Source organism: Egretta garzetta, unplaced genomic scaffold (genome assembly GCF_000687185.1).
Source record: "Egretta garzetta isolate BGI_Z169 unplaced genomic scaffold, ASM68718v1 scaffold268, whole genome shotgun sequence".
NCBI lineage: Eukaryota > Metazoa > Chordata > Aves > Pelecaniformes > Ardeidae > Egretta > Egretta garzetta.
The window spans coordinates 1,759,783-1,779,927 of NW_009260600.1; the positions used below are offsets into that span (position 1 = coordinate 1,759,783).

Here is a 20,145-nt window from a genome sequence, read left to right on the forward strand (position 1 = left end):
TCCATGGAAAATTTTGCTTTTGTATCTTTCCTATTTATTTGGTTGTGATGTTTGAATGTGCTTGCTGGCCCAGTAATAACTACTTCATTAAAAGTAAATTCTCTCCTAGTCAGTGTGAATACCTAATAAGGAAGATTATTTCACTTCAGCAGAATTGCACAAATTTACCTAAGAAACTATCTTTATGATAAAATATTGGATCTTTTTCAGGAAACTCAAAGCCAGCCTTAAATATTTTTTATAAACATCAGGCACGTGCTTACTTAGTGAAGCTAGGATACCTGCTGTGGCTGGTACTAAGAGTGGCAAATTACACCTGGGTTCATTGCACACTTATTCCTAACCTTTCAGGAAACAAGTGGGAGACGATATACAGCGGAACTGCAAGGGAACATGTGTGTGACCGACTAAATCCTGGCTGTTCCTATCGCTTACGTGTATATTGCGTTGGGGAAGGAGGACAAAGCATGGTAATATGAGCTAATATTTTTATTAAATAAAATTTCTCTCTCTAAGAAAATCTGGTCCAGTAGTTAATGAGCAAATGCTGTACAGAAGTGCCTAACAAAATAGCCATAATTAGTACTTAAAAATAGTTCCAGTACTGATGCTTAGTGTTCAGCTTCTGACCATTTCTTAAAGAAATAAATGTGAATATTCTTTTCTGATACTGTATTTTGTTTAAAGTGATTTTCCTTATTTACAGAGACAGATACTATGTCTCTTCCTGTGTGATACATCAGTAGAATGTCATTTCTGAAGGCCTAACTCAAGACAGCAGTATAAATTTAATGTTTTCCGTGTGGTCAGTGGAGTGCCCTGTCTGAGCAGCCACGCCAGCCCAGCAGGCAGGGGAGGACAGAGCTTTTCCTCAGGCTTTACAGGGTTGTGCTCCCGTGTAGGTAGTCTCTTCCCGTGCTGTCTCAGGCACAGCCAGAACGTTTACATTGCCCTGCTTTTCAGTATTCCCAAACAATTTGGTGTGCTGTACTGTGCTCCCTTATATATACACATCACATACACACACACTTCTACTGTCACTTCTGTGGTGTAGTTCAGCCTCCAGTGCCACAATGTCGTACTGTATTCTTCTCCCTTCTTCCCAGCAGTGTGTGTAGAGAACCCTGGCTCTCTACAGACCTCCAGCAGCGCTTCACTGTCAAGCTGATCTCCCGAAAATCTTAAAGCCTTGCGTTCTTGGTGTTTTCCATTTCTTCCCCAGTCCCCCTTTACTATATGAAATTCATTTGTTCTTCCTCCACATAGAAGTCTCCTGCAAAGATAGCCTTGCCCACAGCCACCTTGTCATAAGAATAAACCTGGGTTCCTTCAGTGCAGGCTCAGCTGTGATGCTTTCCCTCTCGCCGTAGCCCAGCTTGCTGTTGTAGAGGGGAAGAGGGAAGGCAGTATACTTGCCAGTCACCTAGCCACATGTGTGTATATGTCTTTGGAGACTTCTACTCTGCCAACCTCCTTTCCCCACAGCCCAACCCCTTAAGTTTGGAATTAACATTATTTAAGTACCAAAGAGAAAATAACTTTCAGAAAGTCCTAATACTTTCTGAAGGCATCAGAAGTCAAGAGAAGAATAGTAAAGACAGATGTAATTAAACTTTTCTGTAGCTTGTCATGGATATATGCCTCCTGAGAAACAGCCTGCTTTTTAAGTAGCATCAGTTGTTCAGTGCAACAATACATTTCAAAGGAACTGAAAAGCAGCAGAGCTTCCAAGCCACTCTTCCTGGAACATACGCAGAAAGCAGTTGTGAAATGAGACTCTCAGATGCATCTCTTTTGTAAACTGAAAGGCTTACCAGCTTCGTTCTGTATCACACTGAAGCTAATAACCCCACATTGTCTCTGACTCATTTCTGGCTGCATCCAGAATAGTCAATGCCATCTGCTGCATGTTGTTACACTATGTATTTTTGCGTGCACTTCAAATCAGAGGTGGAAGTTTGTTGCACATTAAGTATTACTAAGCAACAAAAAGGTTGAAATCTCAATATTTTTTTTAATCTCTTCTGATTGACATTTCTGCCCACTTCTGCTTTCTGAGAGGTTCTTGCACAGAAAGTATACAACCCTTAGAGCAAAGTTTTAGAAATCATTAAACTGCAGTTTGATGGAAAAGAGAATGTTTACATTGAACAAGTCATTTCAAGCATCTATACTAGGTTTGTACTGATAATTAACCACTGTTTTTAATTCTACCCCTTGCATGTGTACCAAAACACAAAAGCAAAAGTTAATTTTGCATGTTGTGTGATTACTATAGCATGTTTTATACAGGTATTATGAGAAATACATACCAGATCACTTGAACATCTTCATGTATTTGAAGATGTAGTTCAAAAAATTAAAGATCCTATTTCTGACTCAAGTGTTTGCCTTTACTTGTGGCAAAATTGATAGTGCTTGTTTTGGCCTAGATGACTTCATTAATCAGTCTTTCCTTTATAGGCATCTGATTCTTTACTGGTGCAGACACCAGCAGTGGTTCCTGGTCCTTGCCAGCCTCCAAGGCTACAGGGTAGACCAAGAGCAAGAGAAATTCAACTGCGCTGGGGTAATCTATTACAACTGTTAGTGAGTGTAAGGGATCCAAATGTGTTATGTGTTAAAATTAAATAAGCTTTTCTTTCCTTCTTATTTTTAGGACCACCTCAGGTAGACGGAGGTTCACCCGTTACCTGTTATGGTCTGGAAATGTTTCAGACAGAAACCGATGAACACAGAGAGGTTTACCAAGGCTCTGATGTTGAATGCACAGTAGGCAGCCTTCTTCCAGGGAGGATGTACAACTTCAGACTGCGAGCAGCTAACAAGGCTGGGGTAAGGAGGAAGTCTGAAATGAAATGAGTTCCAGAGACTGCAATCACTATTAAGGATCATCTCGTTTAAAAGAAGCATTTAACAATAATTTTGAAATTAGGATTTCCTAATGTAGAGTCATTTGAGTCACATAGCTTATTATTGCATGGGAGCAGACAGTTAAACGTCAGTTTATAATAAAGGGGGGTTTAGATGAAGGGAAAAGAAAATAGCTAATTATGTCTTATATCTGAATAATAGCATTGGGAAACGGTTAGGAAATACTAGGTACTTTATCAAAGCATTGTTGCAACTTTAATATTCTCATGTGAAGCAAGGTAGTAAAGTATTTTCTGTATCCAGCTTTGTAAATTGATTGACCTTTATTTTTACAGCTGTTGGTGTTCCAGAACATATTAATGAGTGTTTCCTGACCCTCTTTTTTTTAATAACTGTTTAACTTCTGAGTAAATGTTCTATCGGATACAAGAATATTATTTTATTTGGAGTATTAAATGTGTTAAAATCAATTGTTGCTGTAGAACAAGTCCTGATTTAAAGACAGGGAAGCATGGCTGCTTGCATTTGTTCAACGACGTTCTTTTCATGAAGACTGTCAGGACCAGTTGACACTGTTTGTGGAGTGGTCTGCAGCTTAAGGCTTTAAAGCACTGACCTAACATCCACGCCCCACAAAGAGTGGTTTATAGCTTCAAGCATTTTTTGAATCCTTCATTTCTTTTAGATAGATATAAACAGGCAGTTACAAACTGTGTTATGTTACAGTGCAGCCATCGTGTAACTTCAAAATAAGGATTTGGATTGCACTTTTCTGTTTTGCCTGAGAGTTCAAAATGTCAAATTTATTCTGATTGCATTTGCTGTAGAGGAGAAGAGTCTTGCAGCTATTCTGGAGAATAGTCAGGTACTGAAATAAATCTTGAATCCACAGTCCACAAAGTTTATTTTATAAGCAAATAATACAAAGCTGCTACTATGTGTTCCTACTCTGGTAAACTGTTACTTAAAAAGTAGTAATTTTATATTTACAATTTAATTGTATCAACTCCCTTTTCAATAGTTTGGACCTTACTCGGAAAAATGTGAAGTAACCACAGCACCTGGACCACCGGATCCGTGCAAGCCCCCTCAAGTGGCATGCAGATCTGCCGCATGTGCTCAGGTGTCATGGGAGGTAAGAATGCCATGTTACACCTATCTTAACATGAGTGTCTTCTACATTTTTAAGTTCAACTTTGCAAGCTTAAGACTGTATTTTAATCACATTTTTAATCATACTTACCTCATTATCCAACACTTGGTAGGTAAAGCCTTAGAGTCATTCATCGTACCATTATATGAGAGCTGTAAGTTGGCAGCCTGCAGGTACTTGAGGTCTTTCTTTGTTCTTTTGTTTTAAGAGCTTTGCCGTAACTGCTGCACTGCATTTCTGAGTGATGCAGGCTCTTCTTAAAATTTGTCTTAATGTAGTTATCTTTCTTCACAGTGAACATACCCACATAATACACAGATTATTATGCATTTGGTTTTTTTATGAGCTGATGTAATTTTGTATAATTACATTGTAATAATGTAGCAAAAGCCTCACAGACTTCCTATAAACCCATAGCATTTAGATATCTGATTTAAAAAGGCAACAGATAAAATTTAAGCTTGTAAAAAGGAAGATTCTATATGGGAATACTGTTTAAACACAGCTTTTCAGTGGCTCGAGATGGAGTGAAGTATCTGAGTTACAGAACTGTACAGAAAAAAAAGATTAAACTATTTTACCTGGAAGGTTGAGTTCATACTTCCTACTGGGTATGTCAGAGGAGCCCTCCTTAAATGTTGACAAGGCAAAGCCTTTTGAAGAAATCTCTTACAATGTTCAGGTAGGATTAATTTGACCAATATTAAATGTCTGCTTTATAGAATCACGGAGTAATCAAGGTACGAGTGGACCCCTAGATGTCATTTAGTTCAGTCTTCTGTTCCAAGCAGAGCTAACCTCAAATTTAGGTCGGGTTTCTCAGGGTCTTGTCCAGTCAAGTTTTACTTATCTCCAAGGATGAAGATTCTGCAGCTTCATAAAACTGTCTGTGGGCAAACTCTCTCATGCTGTAGATTTTTTTTTTCCTTTATGTCTAGTCAAAATATCCTTTAGTGCCATCTCCAAGCAGTAATGTTGAAAAACGACTCCACCTTCACTGACAGTTGCACAGCCATCCACCGCTGCGTTAGTTCTCCCCCCAGACACATCTCAATGTAAACGAGAGAAGGGAAAGGGGGGTCCTTATCAGTCACAGCTCAGGAGCATCAAATGTTGTCCTTTGAAATGCTCCTTGTGTTCAGTCACTTACCTTCACGTAGCCTAATGCTAGAAGTAGCAAATAATTTTCTTTCAAGAGAAGAAAAAAACATGCTTTGGAGCAGTTATTATCTGCATCTTGGTGTGATTGCTGTCTTGGAATATTTAATCCAAAACAGCAGCAGCATTTTTCTTCCGTTTCCTTCATGATCTAAGAAATTTTTTTGTTGATTTGGGTGGGGGTGGCTTTTTGGTTGGCTTTTTCTTTATTACTTCATTGACTGCTATCTTTCCGTAGTCTCATATCTTAGCCTAGCACTGATAGGTGTGATTTTAACTGAACTTCAAATTACTATTTCTAAATAGCAATAAAACCATTCAACTCCCAAAATTTGGAGGCTAAGTTTGGATTCCTAGGGCAGGTAGTGAGGAAAAGCAGGCTACTCCAGCAGGCATTTCAGTCCAGATCTGTGTTGTTGCTTAGGTGTCTCTCCCAGTCGCTTCACAACTCTGTCTTGGGAAAAGACAGAGAGCACAATTTTCTGCTTCCCACTGTGCTCGCAGCCTAGTTTCCGTGCATAAGAGCCATGATGTGCTTCAGAGGAGGAGTCCTTTGATCTGTAAGATGAAGACGCTAGCATCAACGTGCTTTTTACCTGTTGTCATCCCTGCACTATAGGCCCGCTCAGTGAAAACCCTAGTACCCTAAATCACCCCTTCAAGAAGACCATCTCTTACCATTGACTGTTCCAGGCTCCTAAGCCAAATGCCGTATGCTAAATGATCTTTGTATTTAAGCAAATCACAATTACTTTGTGTAGAGTATTCTCTGCAGCAGTAAATAGTGTTTTTAAAGTATAGGTGACCCAAGGCCAGTAATGCATTCTGATTTATTTGGACTGTACTAAACTAAAAATCGGCAAAGAAACGGGAGGATAACATTCCTGTGAAAAAAAAACTATATAGATTTGGTGAGTTTGGTTGATTTTTTTCAGTCAGTGAATTTAATTTCTAACTATTTATATCCACTGAAAGGTTCCAGCAAGTAACGGGGCTGACGTCACGGAGTATCGACTGGAGTGGGGCGGTGTGGAAGGATGCATGCAGACCTCTTATTGTGGGCCTGGGCTCAACTGTGAAATGAAAGGGCTTTTGCCTGCTACTATATACTATTGCAGGGTTCAGGTAAAGACGTAAAACTATTGTTAGTGAAATCTGGAACTAGGAATTGAACCTGCCCTAAAAACTTGGTCTGCTTTGCATTTGCAGGCAGTGAATGTTGCAGGTGCAGGCCCTTTCAGCGAAGTAGTGGCATGTATGACTCCAGCCTCTGTACCTGCAGTTGTGACTTGTCTTCGGGGACTGACTGAAGATGAAGTTGAAAGTCCACACTATTCTCCTTCCACATGCCTTGCTATAAGCTGGGAAAAACCTTGTGACCATGGATCTGAAATCCTTGGCTACAGCATAGACTTTGGAGAAAAGCAGCCAATAACTGTTGGGAAGGTTCTGACCTACTTTATAGAAGGCTTACAGCCAGATACTACCTACAGGTATGCCCTGCACGGCTACTTCACAGCCTACGGTTTCTTCCATAAGAGCAGATTCTTTATTTGTTCCCTTGTATTTTTTTATGCTCTGCCTTACTCTCAGAGAAGCATTGGCACGTACCCATGGAGCAAAAGGAAGCTTTGTAATGGTGATCGTCATAAATAGATGAGTAGGTGAATAGATAAATAAAATAGACGTTTTTATTTTCTTTCAAGAACAATTTACGTTAGTTGGTTTATTGTGATACTGTTGTATCTGCCTGGTTAATGTGTCAGTTTAACTGAATTCAGATTACAGATTCAGATTCAGAACTGGGTTTTGAACTGGTTGCTTCACAGATAGAAGGCCTCTAATCAGTTTGGCAGGATAAAATCCATCCAAGGAAGGACCACGTCCAGTCTTTATTGACTGGATTGTCTGGTCTAATGACAACTCATCGCAACTTGCAATGCCTTTTCTGCAGAAATAGCAAGTATTTGGGTGGCAGTCAGCATGAAGAATATCGGGTTGAAAATCTGGCAATCAATTTTAACTCTCTGTTGAAGAATTTCAGTTGCTAAAATCATCCCTTACGTTTGGCCCAAGGGTTACTGAAAAATACATACAAAAATCAATAATTCTGCTTGAAGGCACCCTATGTTCTTAAAAAAATATGTCCTCGGTGTTAGAACTTAAAGGAGAATGTCAGTCCCACTGAAGTCACAACTGAAGCCCATGCTGATTTTAGTGTAGTTAGGACATCATCTGGCTCTGCAGTTTTCTGAATCCTTAAAAGATGTGGTTTTACTTTTTAAATGCTCTATGTAAGACTGCAGTGTTTCTGTGTGCCTTGTAAGTATCTAACAATAATGCTGGCAATTTGTAGAGCCATTGCTATCTGTGTCAACAGACTGAAAAAAGAGAAGCTTCTGTTGCAGAGATACTTCTCTACTTCTATCCACAAAAGTGCTTTTATAGAATACACTGACAACTCTTTGTGCAAATAAATAATTGCATATATTGACCTTAGCTCTGTGCTATACTAAATTGGCATAATGCTAAATATTACTGTAGTGAAGGAGAAATACTTATTCGTAAGCCTGCACACACATTTTTGTTTCGATACTTTGAAATTGTGTGGTTGATTGTTTCAGAATTTAATTGTTGTGATTACTTTCTTCCGGTTACCTAGATACTGTTTTAGACAAGCAAATGTTAGTCTGCAAAATGGGATTAGACACACTTTGCTCTCACTTTGCTCTCTCTGGGTACCTGTGAGATATGTAAAGAACCTCAGATTTCTCTGTTCTCTGCTTTTTCCTTTTTAGAAACAAATTTCTTGGCTACTTCTTTTAATTCTTAACTGTAAACCTAAAGCCATCATTGTTTCCATGGAGTACCCCAAAAAAAAAATTATCCCTGAATTTGAGTTCTACAGATACCTCACCATATGTCCTTTGATTTCTTCTAGTTTCCCCTCCTCCCTTTCCAAGCAGACCCAAGGTGGCTTCTGTTTGCAGGCACCCAGAGACGTGTCACCCATGAAAACAGCAAAAGTGGCTGGGCGCCATCACTGTATTTTTCATGTGAATCAAATCTGTGCCAAAAAGCCCATAAAACTTTCCTGTAGTCATCCCTGAACTCACCTGATGTAATAGCCAAAGATATGGATTCACCTCTTGTGGGGTGGGTTTTTTTTTTTACCTTCCCTTATCTCTCTAATGTGGCTATCAAAAATTTGGTACAAGCCCTTGCAGGGCCAGGGGTACAGACCACTCTTGAGATAGCTGATAGAGCTTTTGCATCTTTTCACTAATGTGAATGATGCAAATATGCTAACACATTTTTATTTTTAATCAAACCAGCTCCTTAAAATGTGGCAAGGAAAGTGACACTCCTGCATGTTCGTGACAGCCTATCAAAGCATAATATTGATAAAAGTCTTCATTGTAGAAAGTACCATCTATTACCGGTACCATTATCTTCTCTTGAAAGTGAATGTTGGATATGACCACTTATTTTTTAGAATCTAATTTCAAGTTAATTTATTCTCTCTTTTTTCAAATGCTAGAGTACGAATTCAAGCCCTAAACAGTCTCGGAGCGGGTCCTTTCAGCCACACCATAAAACTGAAAACAAAGCCTCTCCCCCCGGATCCGCCTCGCCTGGAATGTGCTGCATACAGTTCTCAGACTCTGAAGCTGAAGTGGGGAGAGGGAACTGCAAAAACATTAACTGATTCCATTCAGTACCACCTTCAAATGGAGGATAAGAACGGAAGGTTGGTTTTGGCATTGCTTAATCTGCCCTGTAACACTGTGGTCGGATGCTTGGGAGATGGCAGCAAAGGGCAAAATGCTGTATGCTTTAGAATCGTTTAGGTTGGAAAAGACCTTTAAGATCATCAAGTCCAACCGTTAACCTAACACTGCCATCCCACCACCAAACCATGGCCCTAAGCACCTCGTCTGCCTGGCTTTTAAATACCTCCAGGGATGGGCACTTGATGCTTTGCTGAATTTACAGCAGACATAGGAGGTCATCTTGTCTGGCAAGGCGAGAAGGGCTCTAGTGTTCTGTGCTGGGAAGATTGAAAACTTTGTAGTTTTCTATTTACAGTTCAATATGAAGAGTTTCATACCAGCACACCCCTCTCTTTCTCATGTTTGGTTAAGTATTTTGTCAAAGTATCACGTCTAGTCAGTCTTGTGGATTTTATATACTTGATATTGGAAGGGGTGAATTCTTTACTCTCTGTTGTCTTTAGATGCAATTATTTTTAGTGGAAAATAAACTCATATAGTACAAATTATTATTTTAAAGGATCCCTTCTCTCATGTTAAATCAGAATGTAAGCTAAGATGGTACAAGTACCCTTGCCAAAATGGTAAAATGAACAGTAGCGCTACACTGTGTACCGTGTCTGAATCTCTGAGCAGCTTTAGCTTGGCAGTGAGACAAAATAGATCTGCTAGGTGAAATTGCTCTGCTGGAAGGAGGAAAAGAAATTGGACTCTTACCTGGAAAAAAAGGCATTGCCATTAACAGAGACTAGGACACATGCAAGTACCATCTGTTTTAAATTTGAAATAAAAGTCTCAGTACATGATAAGCCCTGCAGAAACTTGTGCTGTGTCCTGGGGATACCAAAATTGAAAATCAAATGAGAGCTGCCAAGATCAGTCTGTGTAAAAACTGTAACATGAAGGAGAGTGGCCAGTCCACAGAGCTCTTGGAACAGGACTTGGTGTGCGCTACGAGCATGATCTGGCCTCCAGTGCAGATCCGGGTGAGCCTCATCAGTCACCCATCTCTGACAATGATGCACAAGGGCAGTTGGATCCACAACCCTTTCTTAGGTCTATTAAGGGAGAGTTGCAAAGGAGCAGAAAGCTAAAATCTAGTTACCTAATTTTGAAAAGCTACAGATGTTGGGGGACTAGATGGCCAAAAGAACCTGCAGGGTTCACAGCTCATAGAGAGAGAGAACTGCTGTCCTTTCCCACCGTTTCAAGTGCAGAAGGGTTTTTGAAAAGGCTTAGGATCATTTATACCAACAATCTGTAGTACTCTTTTGTGTAAAAGAGATTTTGATTTCAAAGACATGACAAATAAAAACTTGGCTCTGGAAAACGAGCCTACTGTTTGATAGTAATGCCAGAACACTGCTTAACTCTGAAATAAGCATTTTTGGGCTTCTCATTAGGTTGTGGGAAATTACAGGAATAGATTTCAAGACAATACTGTAGCTACTTCGGAAGTCCTTTTCTGTTTTTAAAATAAGCTGCTCTTCACATCTTCAGGTTTGTATCCTTATACCGAGGACCATGTCATACATACAAAGTACAAAGACTCAGTGAGTCAACATCATACAGATTTTGTATTCAGGCATGTAATGAAGCTGGTGAAGGTCCCCTTTCTCAAGAATATGTTTTCACTACTCCCAAATCTGTTCCAGCTGCCTTGAAAGGTAAAGGCACTTCTTTTTTCATTTGGGGGGCGGCGGGATGACAAGTTGGGTTTGGTATTGTGTTGTATTTGGGGTATTTAGAATGCTAAGCCCTTTTCCAAGCGCAGGTGGGGATAGTAAAGGAATGCTCCTTTCATGGTAATTGCCTAAAGCCTAAAATATTCACTCCAAAAATGAGAGACTCTGGCTTTACACATTCTTTGATGTAAGAAGGTTTGTACTTGGAATCCTTGCTTACCAGGAGAGAGTGACCAGCCTGTTACAGTAATTTGTGGTGAAAATTCTTCCTAGTGCATTTAGAATAATTTTGAGCATAGCAACTTTTTTTTTTGCATATGATACACACTCACAGTCACCAAATTTTACTTGCTTTCCATTAGATGATACCTAAAGTGGCAGTGGAGACCTATGTGAACTGTTAGTTGTTGTTCCAGAAAACGCTGTAGGAAGAATACACTTGAAACTGAATCTTTTGTTTCTGTGAGACGAACTAGCAGAGAGAATACAGAATTGTCCGAGTCATTAGAATATAACGTTAAGCGATGGGGAAGCAGAGCTAGCTGTCGCTTTTGTGTGCTCTTCCTCCAGCACCAAGGGTAGAGAGAATAAACGATCACACCTGTGAAATCACCTGGGAGGTTCTGCAGCCCATGAAGGGTGATCCAGTTATCTACTGTCTTCAGGTCATGGTGGGAAAAGACTCGGAATTCAAACAGGTATGATATGTTTAAGTTACTCTATTTTTCTTCAATTAGTATTTGTGATAACTAGTTCAGATTAAAGCTTGCTGTATTCCAGGATGGTTTTAGTCACCACGCTAACTTTTTGTTACTAAATAACACAAGGTAGTATCTCCTAAAACCATTGTCCTAGAGAAAAGAGATTTAAGTAATACAAACACTGCAGTAAGTTGCAGCCTCTCTGGGTTATGCTGATGCTTACTAAATACAACTTGACACCCCAAGTGGTGAGGAAATTGTCCACTAACGGGAAGAACTGACAAAAAGAAAACATCCCCCCAGTGGTACAGAATTGCGACTTAGGAGAAAAAGAGCCAAGAGTTCTCTTGGCACTAAGAGCTGTTTGAAGGCAGCAAACGATACTGTAGAAGCTGTGATGTTGTCAAAGTCATTCTTCCATACAGAGAACTTGTAGATAGGAAAGACCCCCTGCTTGCGCAGTGGAGACATTCAGGTGGAGGGAAACTTTTAATATAATTCAGTGATTAGGTTTTTTACCGTAGCACCATTTCAGTAGCAGGGCATGTTGTAACTACAAGGGTTGAGCAGATGAGAGTGTGTTTGAATTTCAGGTTTGATTATCCAAAGATGCAGTTCAAAACACTAAGCCATAAATTAGTCTGCATTTAAAAGAGGATGTGCAGTGCTAATTTTGCTTCGCTGTGAACTGTCTGATAATTGGCATGAAATTAGGCTTGGAAACTCTTGTTTCACACTACTAAGCAAGCAGGTTTCCTTCCAGAAAGGAAACACAATTAATTCTGGTATATTATAATTTTATTATAGGTCACTATTCAATAAGTTTTGCCTGTGCTTTGGTAGATTATAGGCCTTAATATTTTCATAAGTCTTAACTTTTAGTGTAGTGCTATGTTTGCTATGTCCATTTGTTAAATTTTTCAGTAAAAGATGAACCATAATCCAAGGTGTCTGTTACCTTGCCATGTGAATATCCTTTATCGTAACCTTAAAACTGTAAATATAACATTAAATATGCAGGTAAGGCATGGTCAGTGTTGCTTCTCGACACGGAGTCAAATCATACTTTGATTAGCAATGGGCATTGCCAAATGAGCGGGACAGGAAAATAAAGGTTATGCTTTAAGCCTGGGAATAAGAAGGTAGACTGAGGTGCATGAGTCGTTTTGCCTCTCCAGACCAGTTTAGAGCAGTAAATTAAAATGAAATGAGAAGACTAGTTTGCAACGATTAAAATTGGAACGGTGGAAATGGCCTTTAAGATACTTAAACATGATGGTGACAATTTTGTTTGACGTGGACAAAAAATAAACTGCCTGGAAGTCCACTCCAAGCTGTTTGCTACAATTTCTCTGCCAAAATTTCACTCACCTCCTTCTCTCTGATCCATCAGCCAAGTTGCTCATGTCGTTGGCTTCAGACAAAGCGAGTTAGTAACCTGCTGTTTGAGCTATACATGTCAGTCAAGCTCTGTAAGGGGTTAGGAAGCAACCGTATAAATACCCCAGCAAACACATTTGAGGGGAAGGCAACTCCTGGCAAGGCACTGGGGACAGCAGCTGAATGAAATACTGTCTAACAGGATGATAACCTCAGGGAAAACTTCCGCGTGACGTGGTATTTCTGTATCCTGCTACCAATTAAATAGAGCAAAGCCAGGTAATGGTGGGGGGAGGTGAAGGGATTTGAAGAGAGAAATGAAATTGTACTCTGCTACCCATGTAATAGCTCAGTACCTGTTGATACACCTGTAAGCAGAAAATTGCACCCGCCTGGCATTTTACAGGACCTTTAGGTAGCTGCAAATGAGAGAAACCAGCCTTTAGATTTCACTGAATTAGGCACTCTGTGCTGAAGAGTTGTGAACTTGGGTTAACCAGCCAGCTGGGAGACCCTTGGAGACACCCTAGGAAGTCATCTGGGTCTTGGGATCTGGTGGAATTAAAGAGTCACAGCGAGGACTCCTCGCAGCTTTCCTGATACAGTGTTTATTGGGATAAACTGTAATATTTTAAACGCATGGTATCTTAACTACAAGAAAGTATGTTGGAGTGGACTAGACTTAACGAAGTAGCTTGATAGGGAGTTAATTACCTAAAATCCTGTGGTACAACACTGTGTATTGCATCCTGTGGTGTGGTATTTACATTCTAAGTGGTCACTGAAGCACCTTAACGCTGGGGCTTCTGACAGAGTTTACCTGGCGTGTACTCACCACACCGTAAGAGCACGTGTACGTCTTCCCTGCGTTACACCAAAACTGGAGACTTTATCTGGCATTTAAATTGTGCCCGTGAGCTTTTTGTCTGTTTTCCTTTGCGCGGGTGAAAACACGGGTGAGGAGCCATCCTTTTTACAGTCCCTTTCACCATAACTAAAACCTACTTGATGTGTCGGTTTTTTCCTCTTTATTGCCAGATCTATAAGGGTCCGGACTGGTCGTTCCGATACACGGGCCTCCAGCTGAACTGTGAATACCGTTTCCGCGCCTGTGCCATTCGGCAGTGCCAAGAGCCAGTAGGTCACCAGGACCTGATAGGCCCCTACAGCGTGCCAGCGCTGTTCATCTCTCAGAGGACTGAACCACCGGCGAGCGCCAGCAAGGACACTGTGCAAACCGCAAGGACGCAATGGTCACAGAGCGACCAAGTGTGTGCTGCTGTCATCCTTGCACTTTTCGCTATCTTTTCCATTCTGATTGCTGTTATCATTCAGTACTTCGTAATAAAGTGAAGAAAAGAGGTTTATTTTAGAATGCTGCCCATTACATTTTCCTTTCTCATAATCTAAAAGTAATTCTGTTCTCTTGCTTTGACAAAACCAGGCATTCAGCACCGGCACTGGGACTGATGCAAACCTTTCCAGCCACTTCTAAAACGCTTACTGGTAGGTGTAGGCTGACACATGTTCCTAAAAAGCAAGCCACAGAAATACCACCTTTTCTTTAATGTATGCCTTCTTGCAGTACAGACTCTATATGGGGCAGGCGAGCAGTGTTTAATGAAAAGGGGTTGACCAGTAAAACTCGAGTGCAAAAATGGTTTCCTGGCCCGCACTTTCAAGGGTTGCTACCGTTACCAGGGAAGAACGTGTAGATAGCATTTAAAACTTACACTAACAAACTTATGCTGTATACAATATTAATCTGATGCTGTGAAAGCAATTTAGCGCTGTATTTCTACCTCCTCATTTGTCTTAATTATTTGGGAAGCAGGATTTATGCTGAAAAACAGAAGGGGCTTTTCTCAGGCAGCAAATAATAAACTGGATGGAAGAGTATGCATGAAGGAAGCTTCTTACCTGATAAATGTGGAGTTCTTCACTGCAAGTAGATGTTTTCGAAAGACTGCGAGGGGATGGCACAAGTGGTTTATCTTACCCCCAGGATTTGATGTTTACTTACAAAAACGCCTCTCCTACTTCTTACGAATATAGAAGGGAGAGCTGTGAGAGAACTTCCTAGACTTAACAACTCTTTAAATTGAAAAACACATTTCCGAAGTTGACCTTTGATGGGATGCAGTTTATACAGATGTCTGTGCCCTCTGATTTTGGCTAGTTAATAATAGATTTTGGAGATAAAAGTCATTACTGAATTTTTGCCGTTTCCCTGACATTCACTTGCCATATCCACCAGAATCAAGCACTGCCTTTTTTTCATTTTCTTGCCGTCTTTCTCTCTTTCTTTGGGGCACCAAATGGGAAGACGAAGTGTAGTAATTTGCACCAGAAAACTTAAAAGCTGCTTTTTTTCTTGAGATCCTAATGTTTAATGTAATGTCTCTTCGGATACTGTACCAAATTGTTGATTGCATGTAGTTAATGTTGCATTAGAGCACTTTGCAATTGCATAACTCATCAATGTTTCGTGAGCTTGCATTTGTGAGTTCTTGAATGACCAGACTGAATTTTATCAAGTAACCCATTGAACATCTCGCTAGATGTCAATGATTGCCAGTGACACAAAGCTTGTAGTGAAACTATCTTCAAAGAAAAAAAACAACAAAAAAAAAAAACAAAAAAAAAATCCTCGTCTCATCACACTCGCGTTATTTGTTATACACTTTGTAATTAGCTATTTTTAATTTATTTGAGTTACGAGATAGTGGATCATTAATGACTTCTAGTTGTGTTCAGTTTAGCATTTTTAATGGTATTAAACACTTCTGTCGGTCTTAATAATAATAAAAAAAAGGAACCTCTGTCTTGTGCTTTGAAGATCTCTGAAGAATTTCTCTTATCTTAGAACGGGCATGTGTTGTAATTGTTTATACGTCCAATGATCTGTGCTGTAGAATAATGTTGCCGAGTTTCGTTTTTTAAAAAAAAAAAAAAAAAAAAAAAAAAGAAAAAGAAAAAAAAACCCACAAGAAATGGCGAAGAGCTTGGCCTCCACGTGGCGAGAACGATCCGTCTAAAATGTACTGTATGTTTACATTTTATTTTGAATTTGTCATTTGTACGTATAGGCTGATACCTTCCCACAGGATACCGCGATAACTGATGTTTTCTAGAACCTTCTCAGAAGTGCCATGTTTGGCAGTGCAAATGAGGTTGCGTGTAACAGCCCAGAGATTTCTTACGGTTGAATGTCTAAAACGGTAAGATTTGTTACTACAGTTAATCTGCAGTGACTTATGTTTTTCATAGTAAAATTCAAATGAGCTCCTATTTTTGATAGTCATTTAATAGTGTATTTGCCATTTGAGCCTCAGTGCGTATTACTGCATTGAAGACAGTTTTTAATGTAATCTTAATTTTACCTCATATACTGTACATTCCAAAAATAAATTTTAAAAAAAAAAAAAAAAAAGAAAAGCTCTAAACTTTTTAAAACGTTATAGATACACTACCAAACATATCACTTTACAATTGTACAACGTCGGACTCCGTGAAGACGAACCTGTATAGTCTGATAGAAAATACATAAACTATGTAGCAAAGTATCTTTAAAAAAAAAAAAAAAGTCTGTGGAAAATAAAAGTATCATTCTTTTTTGGTGGTGGTGGTCAGTCCCCTTCGCGTGCAACACTGCTGCTCGAGCGCTGCTGCTTCTTTCCCCGCCTGCCCAGCGGCCGTGTGGTGTTGCCCTTGGGTGGGGGGGACGCCATGCCCCTCTCCCACCCCTGGGCAGCTTTCAGCGGCTCCATGGGCTGCAGGTGGGGCAGGGATGGGGCCAAGATGGGAGGATTTGGGATGGTGGCATGAAGGGTGGCAAGGGCCGCCGTCTGCCCAGGGCTCTTGGCAGTTGGCGTGGCAAGTAACCTCCTGGCAGTGCTGGCCATCCGCGGCTACCGCAACACAAAGACCACCACTACGATCTGCTCATCATCCTGGGGCCACCCTTCGGCCTCTGGCGCTCCCAGCGCTGGAGCTTCGCTCTCCCACTGCCTCAGCGAGGGCTGCACCTACTGCGCTGTCCTCTGCCTCGCCATGGAGCGCTACCTCCCCCTCTGCTTCCCCCACAAGGCCAGGGTGGTTGTCACCAAGCACCAGGTGAAGGCCATCATAGGCCTCCTCTGGGCCTTTGCCCTCCTCTCCACCAGCCCATTCTTCCTGGTCAGCGTGGAGCAGCCCAACAGCCACCCCAACTCCAGCTGCGACTGCAAGCCCGCCCCACAGGCTCTGGAGTCCAGCCTGCTGGCTGCTGTTCTGGGTCACCACCTCTTACTTCGTCCTGCCCGTCATCTGCCTCAACATCCTCTATGGCTTCATCAGCTTGGAGCTGTGATGGAGCAATGCCCATCTGCAGGGCCCCAGTGTGGTCCTCCGGGAGAAGGGGTGCCACCAGACCATTGATATCTTGGGTGAGTCCCTCCTCTGTCCCTCCTCGGGCTGCGGGGCCGTGGCTGGGGGGCTGTGGCTGGGGCCAGGAGCGGGGCTGAAGCACCCGCAGCTCCCAGGCAGGGTAGGGATAGCGCAGGAGAACATCCCGGCCACTCCAGTGCTCCTGGGGGCAGACACAGCAGGGATTTCGGCTCCCTCTCGGCTGACGCTTCACCTACAACGGTGTGGCATCGCGCATCCAGCAGCACGACCGCCTTTTGTAGCAATGCCCTTTTTCTGAATTTTGCCAGGCAGAACCAAGAACAAGGTAGTCTGCAACTTCAGAACATCTGTGGTGACAGCACAGCGGGCAGCAACGCCTCTTGGGCAGTAAATTTCTGCTCCTGAAAACCAAGTTGGATTCTTCCTGGTCCTCTTTTGTAGCTCTCCTAGAAGTAAATCCACTGGCTGCCCAAGCAGGCTGAAAAACAGGAGCTGAATCCTTACAAGCCATTTGCAGACAAACCACGTAATACAGGAGGGTTTCCTGCTAATGTGGGATGCCGTTAATTTTCAGTTCATTTTCTTAGTCATATGTTCACTAACCTAGCGTCAGGCTCTGGAAAGTCAGAGCTTGCAGTCTGCCCTGGGGCTTCAGAGTTTGTAAAGAGTGACTGATCTGAAGGAAAACAAAAAAAAAAAAAAAAGGAAAGAAAAAAAATCCCAACTATTGAGTAATGAGCAGAAAACAAAATGCCGTGGGCTTGGAGGTTTGGGGGGGTTTCTGCCTTTAGTGAAGGTTTTACATGCTACATGGGAGACTTATTTTACCAACGATTGTAGTCAGCTGGATGGAAATAGCGTAGCCCAAGAGAGTACATGCTGCTAACTTCTTTGGGAACGTATTTACCTTGGGGGAGGCAAGGCAACACCCACGTCCACGATCTCCTCAGAATGCGCTGAACCAGACTGATCCCCCTTTATCTCAAAGCGCCAGCAGCACTACACGCGTGATGTATTTCAGGTGTAAACTTACTTTGGCTATATCCCCCCCCCCTTTTTTTTTAAGCTCTGAGAAACATAAAGGATGCTCCATTGATTGTTTGTTTTACTTAGGTGCACTTATAAACAACAATAACTAAAAATATGGATACAGTAATATGCTTTTTTAATTGTTCCTCATCTGCTCCTCCTATGTTGCCATTGCAAGAGCATCTGTATTTGTTTGTATTGCGCTAAAACGCAACCTGAGACCGTGAGAGCAGCTGGAGCGACTCAGGCTAGAGATCCATCTCCTCAAGTATCTGTCTCCAGGAGTAATTGTCTGGGGAATACGTGTAGGAACTTTGGTGAGGAAAAAAAAATTAATAGACCAACTACACAGTGAGCCTTTACATTAGCAACGATCCCGTTAGTGAATTCAGCGGGAGCGTGGGTGACTGAGGTCCAGCCCTCACGCTGCCATCTTTTTCAGTAATGCAGATGCATTAAAGAAAGCTCTGTAACGAACAGAGCTGCCGCGTGCTTCCGGGAAATCATTTCTTATTCTGACTTCCATTTTCATATCATAGAATCATACAATCATAGAACCGTTTAGGTTGGGAAAGACCTTTAAGATCATCAAGTCCAACCGTTAACCTAACCCTGCCATCCCACCACTAACCCATGTCCCTAAGCACCTCATCTATCCTTTTAAATCCCTCCAGGGATGGGGACTCGACCACTTCCCTGGGCAGCCCAGTCAATGCTTGACAGCCCTTTCAGTGACAAAAATTTTTCCTAATGTCCAACTTAAACCTGCCCTGGTGCAACTTGAGGCCATTTCCCCTCGTCCTATCGCCCGTTACCTGGGAGAAGAGGTAACACACGTGGCATTACAGATGTTCCCGAGGAGAATCTCTGTTGTGCCTGACATCATTGTATGGATGTTGCGCCCCGTTGTTTACATTTTTCTCAGCAAACTTACCTCACAATTTAGCTGAAGATTTTACCAGCTACCTTTTAATCCAAAGACTAACAATCAGACTTGATGCTGTTCCCGTTTTCATGGTTTTCCAACAATTCAACACCGTTATTTCTATGTATCATTTGTACCAGTTAGAAGCACCTGCAAAATCAGCTATGTAAAATTTAGTTTACCGGATTAGTTAACTTGCTCCTTAACCATCACACGTGCTGTCTTATGGCTGTGGTGGTTCTGGCCCCTGTAATTTGCTGGTTGCCTTTCCACACTGGCAGGATTGCATTTGTAAACACCCAGGACGATGCTGTTCTCTCAGCACTTTCATATACTCGCTCTGCAGCTTTTCCACCTGAGCGCATCCATCAACCCTACCCTCTACAACCTCATCTCGAAGAAGTACAGGGCAGCAGCCTCCAGGCTGCTGGTTGCCACCAGGAGCTGCAGAAAGGGCTTTCCCGGCAATGAAAGACGCTGGTGGCTACACCAAGACCAGTGCTAGCACGAGACAAGTACCCCACCAGCCCCTGAGACCACAGCCCACGCTTTTCCAGGCATTCTCTGCAAAGGGAGGGAACGTACTTTTCACGGGAGAGTTGCAGCAGGACGGACATTTGTCAGGCCCTGTGGTATTTTGAAACCATTTGTATTTTGAAATACTTGTGGGTTTGTTAACAAAGCGAGCAGGGACCATGAAGTAGTGAGAACGATGTGCAACTTGTGAAAGGTAACAGGAAAAGCTGGAGTAAATTGCCAGTGAAACGGTGGTTTCGGTTTGCACATGTTGGCTGCATGTGTTCTGCGCCATTTCTAGTATCTGCTAAAAATCCTAACAAGGACCGCTAAGGAGAAGGAAGTTTGCGGTAGCAGTGCTGCCCAGGTGCAGTAATGGGTAAAACTCCCAGACAGCCTTTGCCATTCTAAAATGTTTTTTTCAGAAATGAGATTTTTTACAAAACACAGTCTTGGGAGGAGATGGACACAAAAGAAATTACCCATCACCCTGAACATCCTTGGAAGAAGGGGGCGTATATTTTTAGGACTGGGTCTTGTAATCATGAAGGGGAGTTTCCTG

General features: G+C 41.7%; 2 protein-coding genes across 5 annotated transcripts in view; both read left to right on the plus strand.

Annotated features, from left to right (window-relative positions):
• FNDC3A (fibronectin type III domain containing 3A) overlaps positions 1-15,360 on the plus strand; it is a 109,157-nt gene extending 93,797 nt beyond the window's left edge. For all 4 annotated transcript variants that reach the window (XM_009644791.2, XM_035900322.1, XM_035900319.1 and 1 more), the window contains 10 exons: positions 352-470; positions 2,464-2,569; positions 2,660-2,835; positions 3,896-4,009; positions 6,161-6,310; positions 6,395-6,678; positions 8,727-8,936; positions 10,459-10,625; positions 11,214-11,341; positions 13,763-15,360. In XM_009644791.2, coding sequence (XP_009643086.1) covers positions 352-470; positions 2,464-2,569; positions 2,660-2,835; positions 3,896-4,009; positions 6,161-6,310; positions 6,395-6,678; positions 8,727-8,936; positions 10,459-10,625; positions 11,214-11,341; positions 13,763-14,077 — 1,769 coding nt within the window. In that variant the 3' untranslated portion in view covers positions 14,078-15,360. The remainder of the gene's footprint in view (positions 1-351; positions 471-2,463; positions 2,570-2,659; positions 2,836-3,895; positions 4,010-6,160; positions 6,311-6,394; positions 6,679-8,726; positions 8,937-10,458; positions 10,626-11,213; positions 11,342-13,762) is intronic.
• Positions 15,361-16,453: 1,093 nt separating this feature from the next.
• On the plus strand, positions 16,454-19,771 carry MLNR (motilin receptor). The gene is given in 8 exon segments (XM_035900330.1): positions 16,454-16,503; positions 16,555-16,658; positions 16,661-16,721; positions 16,723-16,989; positions 16,991-17,151; positions 19,414-19,499; positions 19,501-19,565; positions 19,567-19,771. Coding segments are annotated over 8 exon segments (999 nt in total).
• Positions 19,772-20,145: the final 374 nt, after the last annotated feature.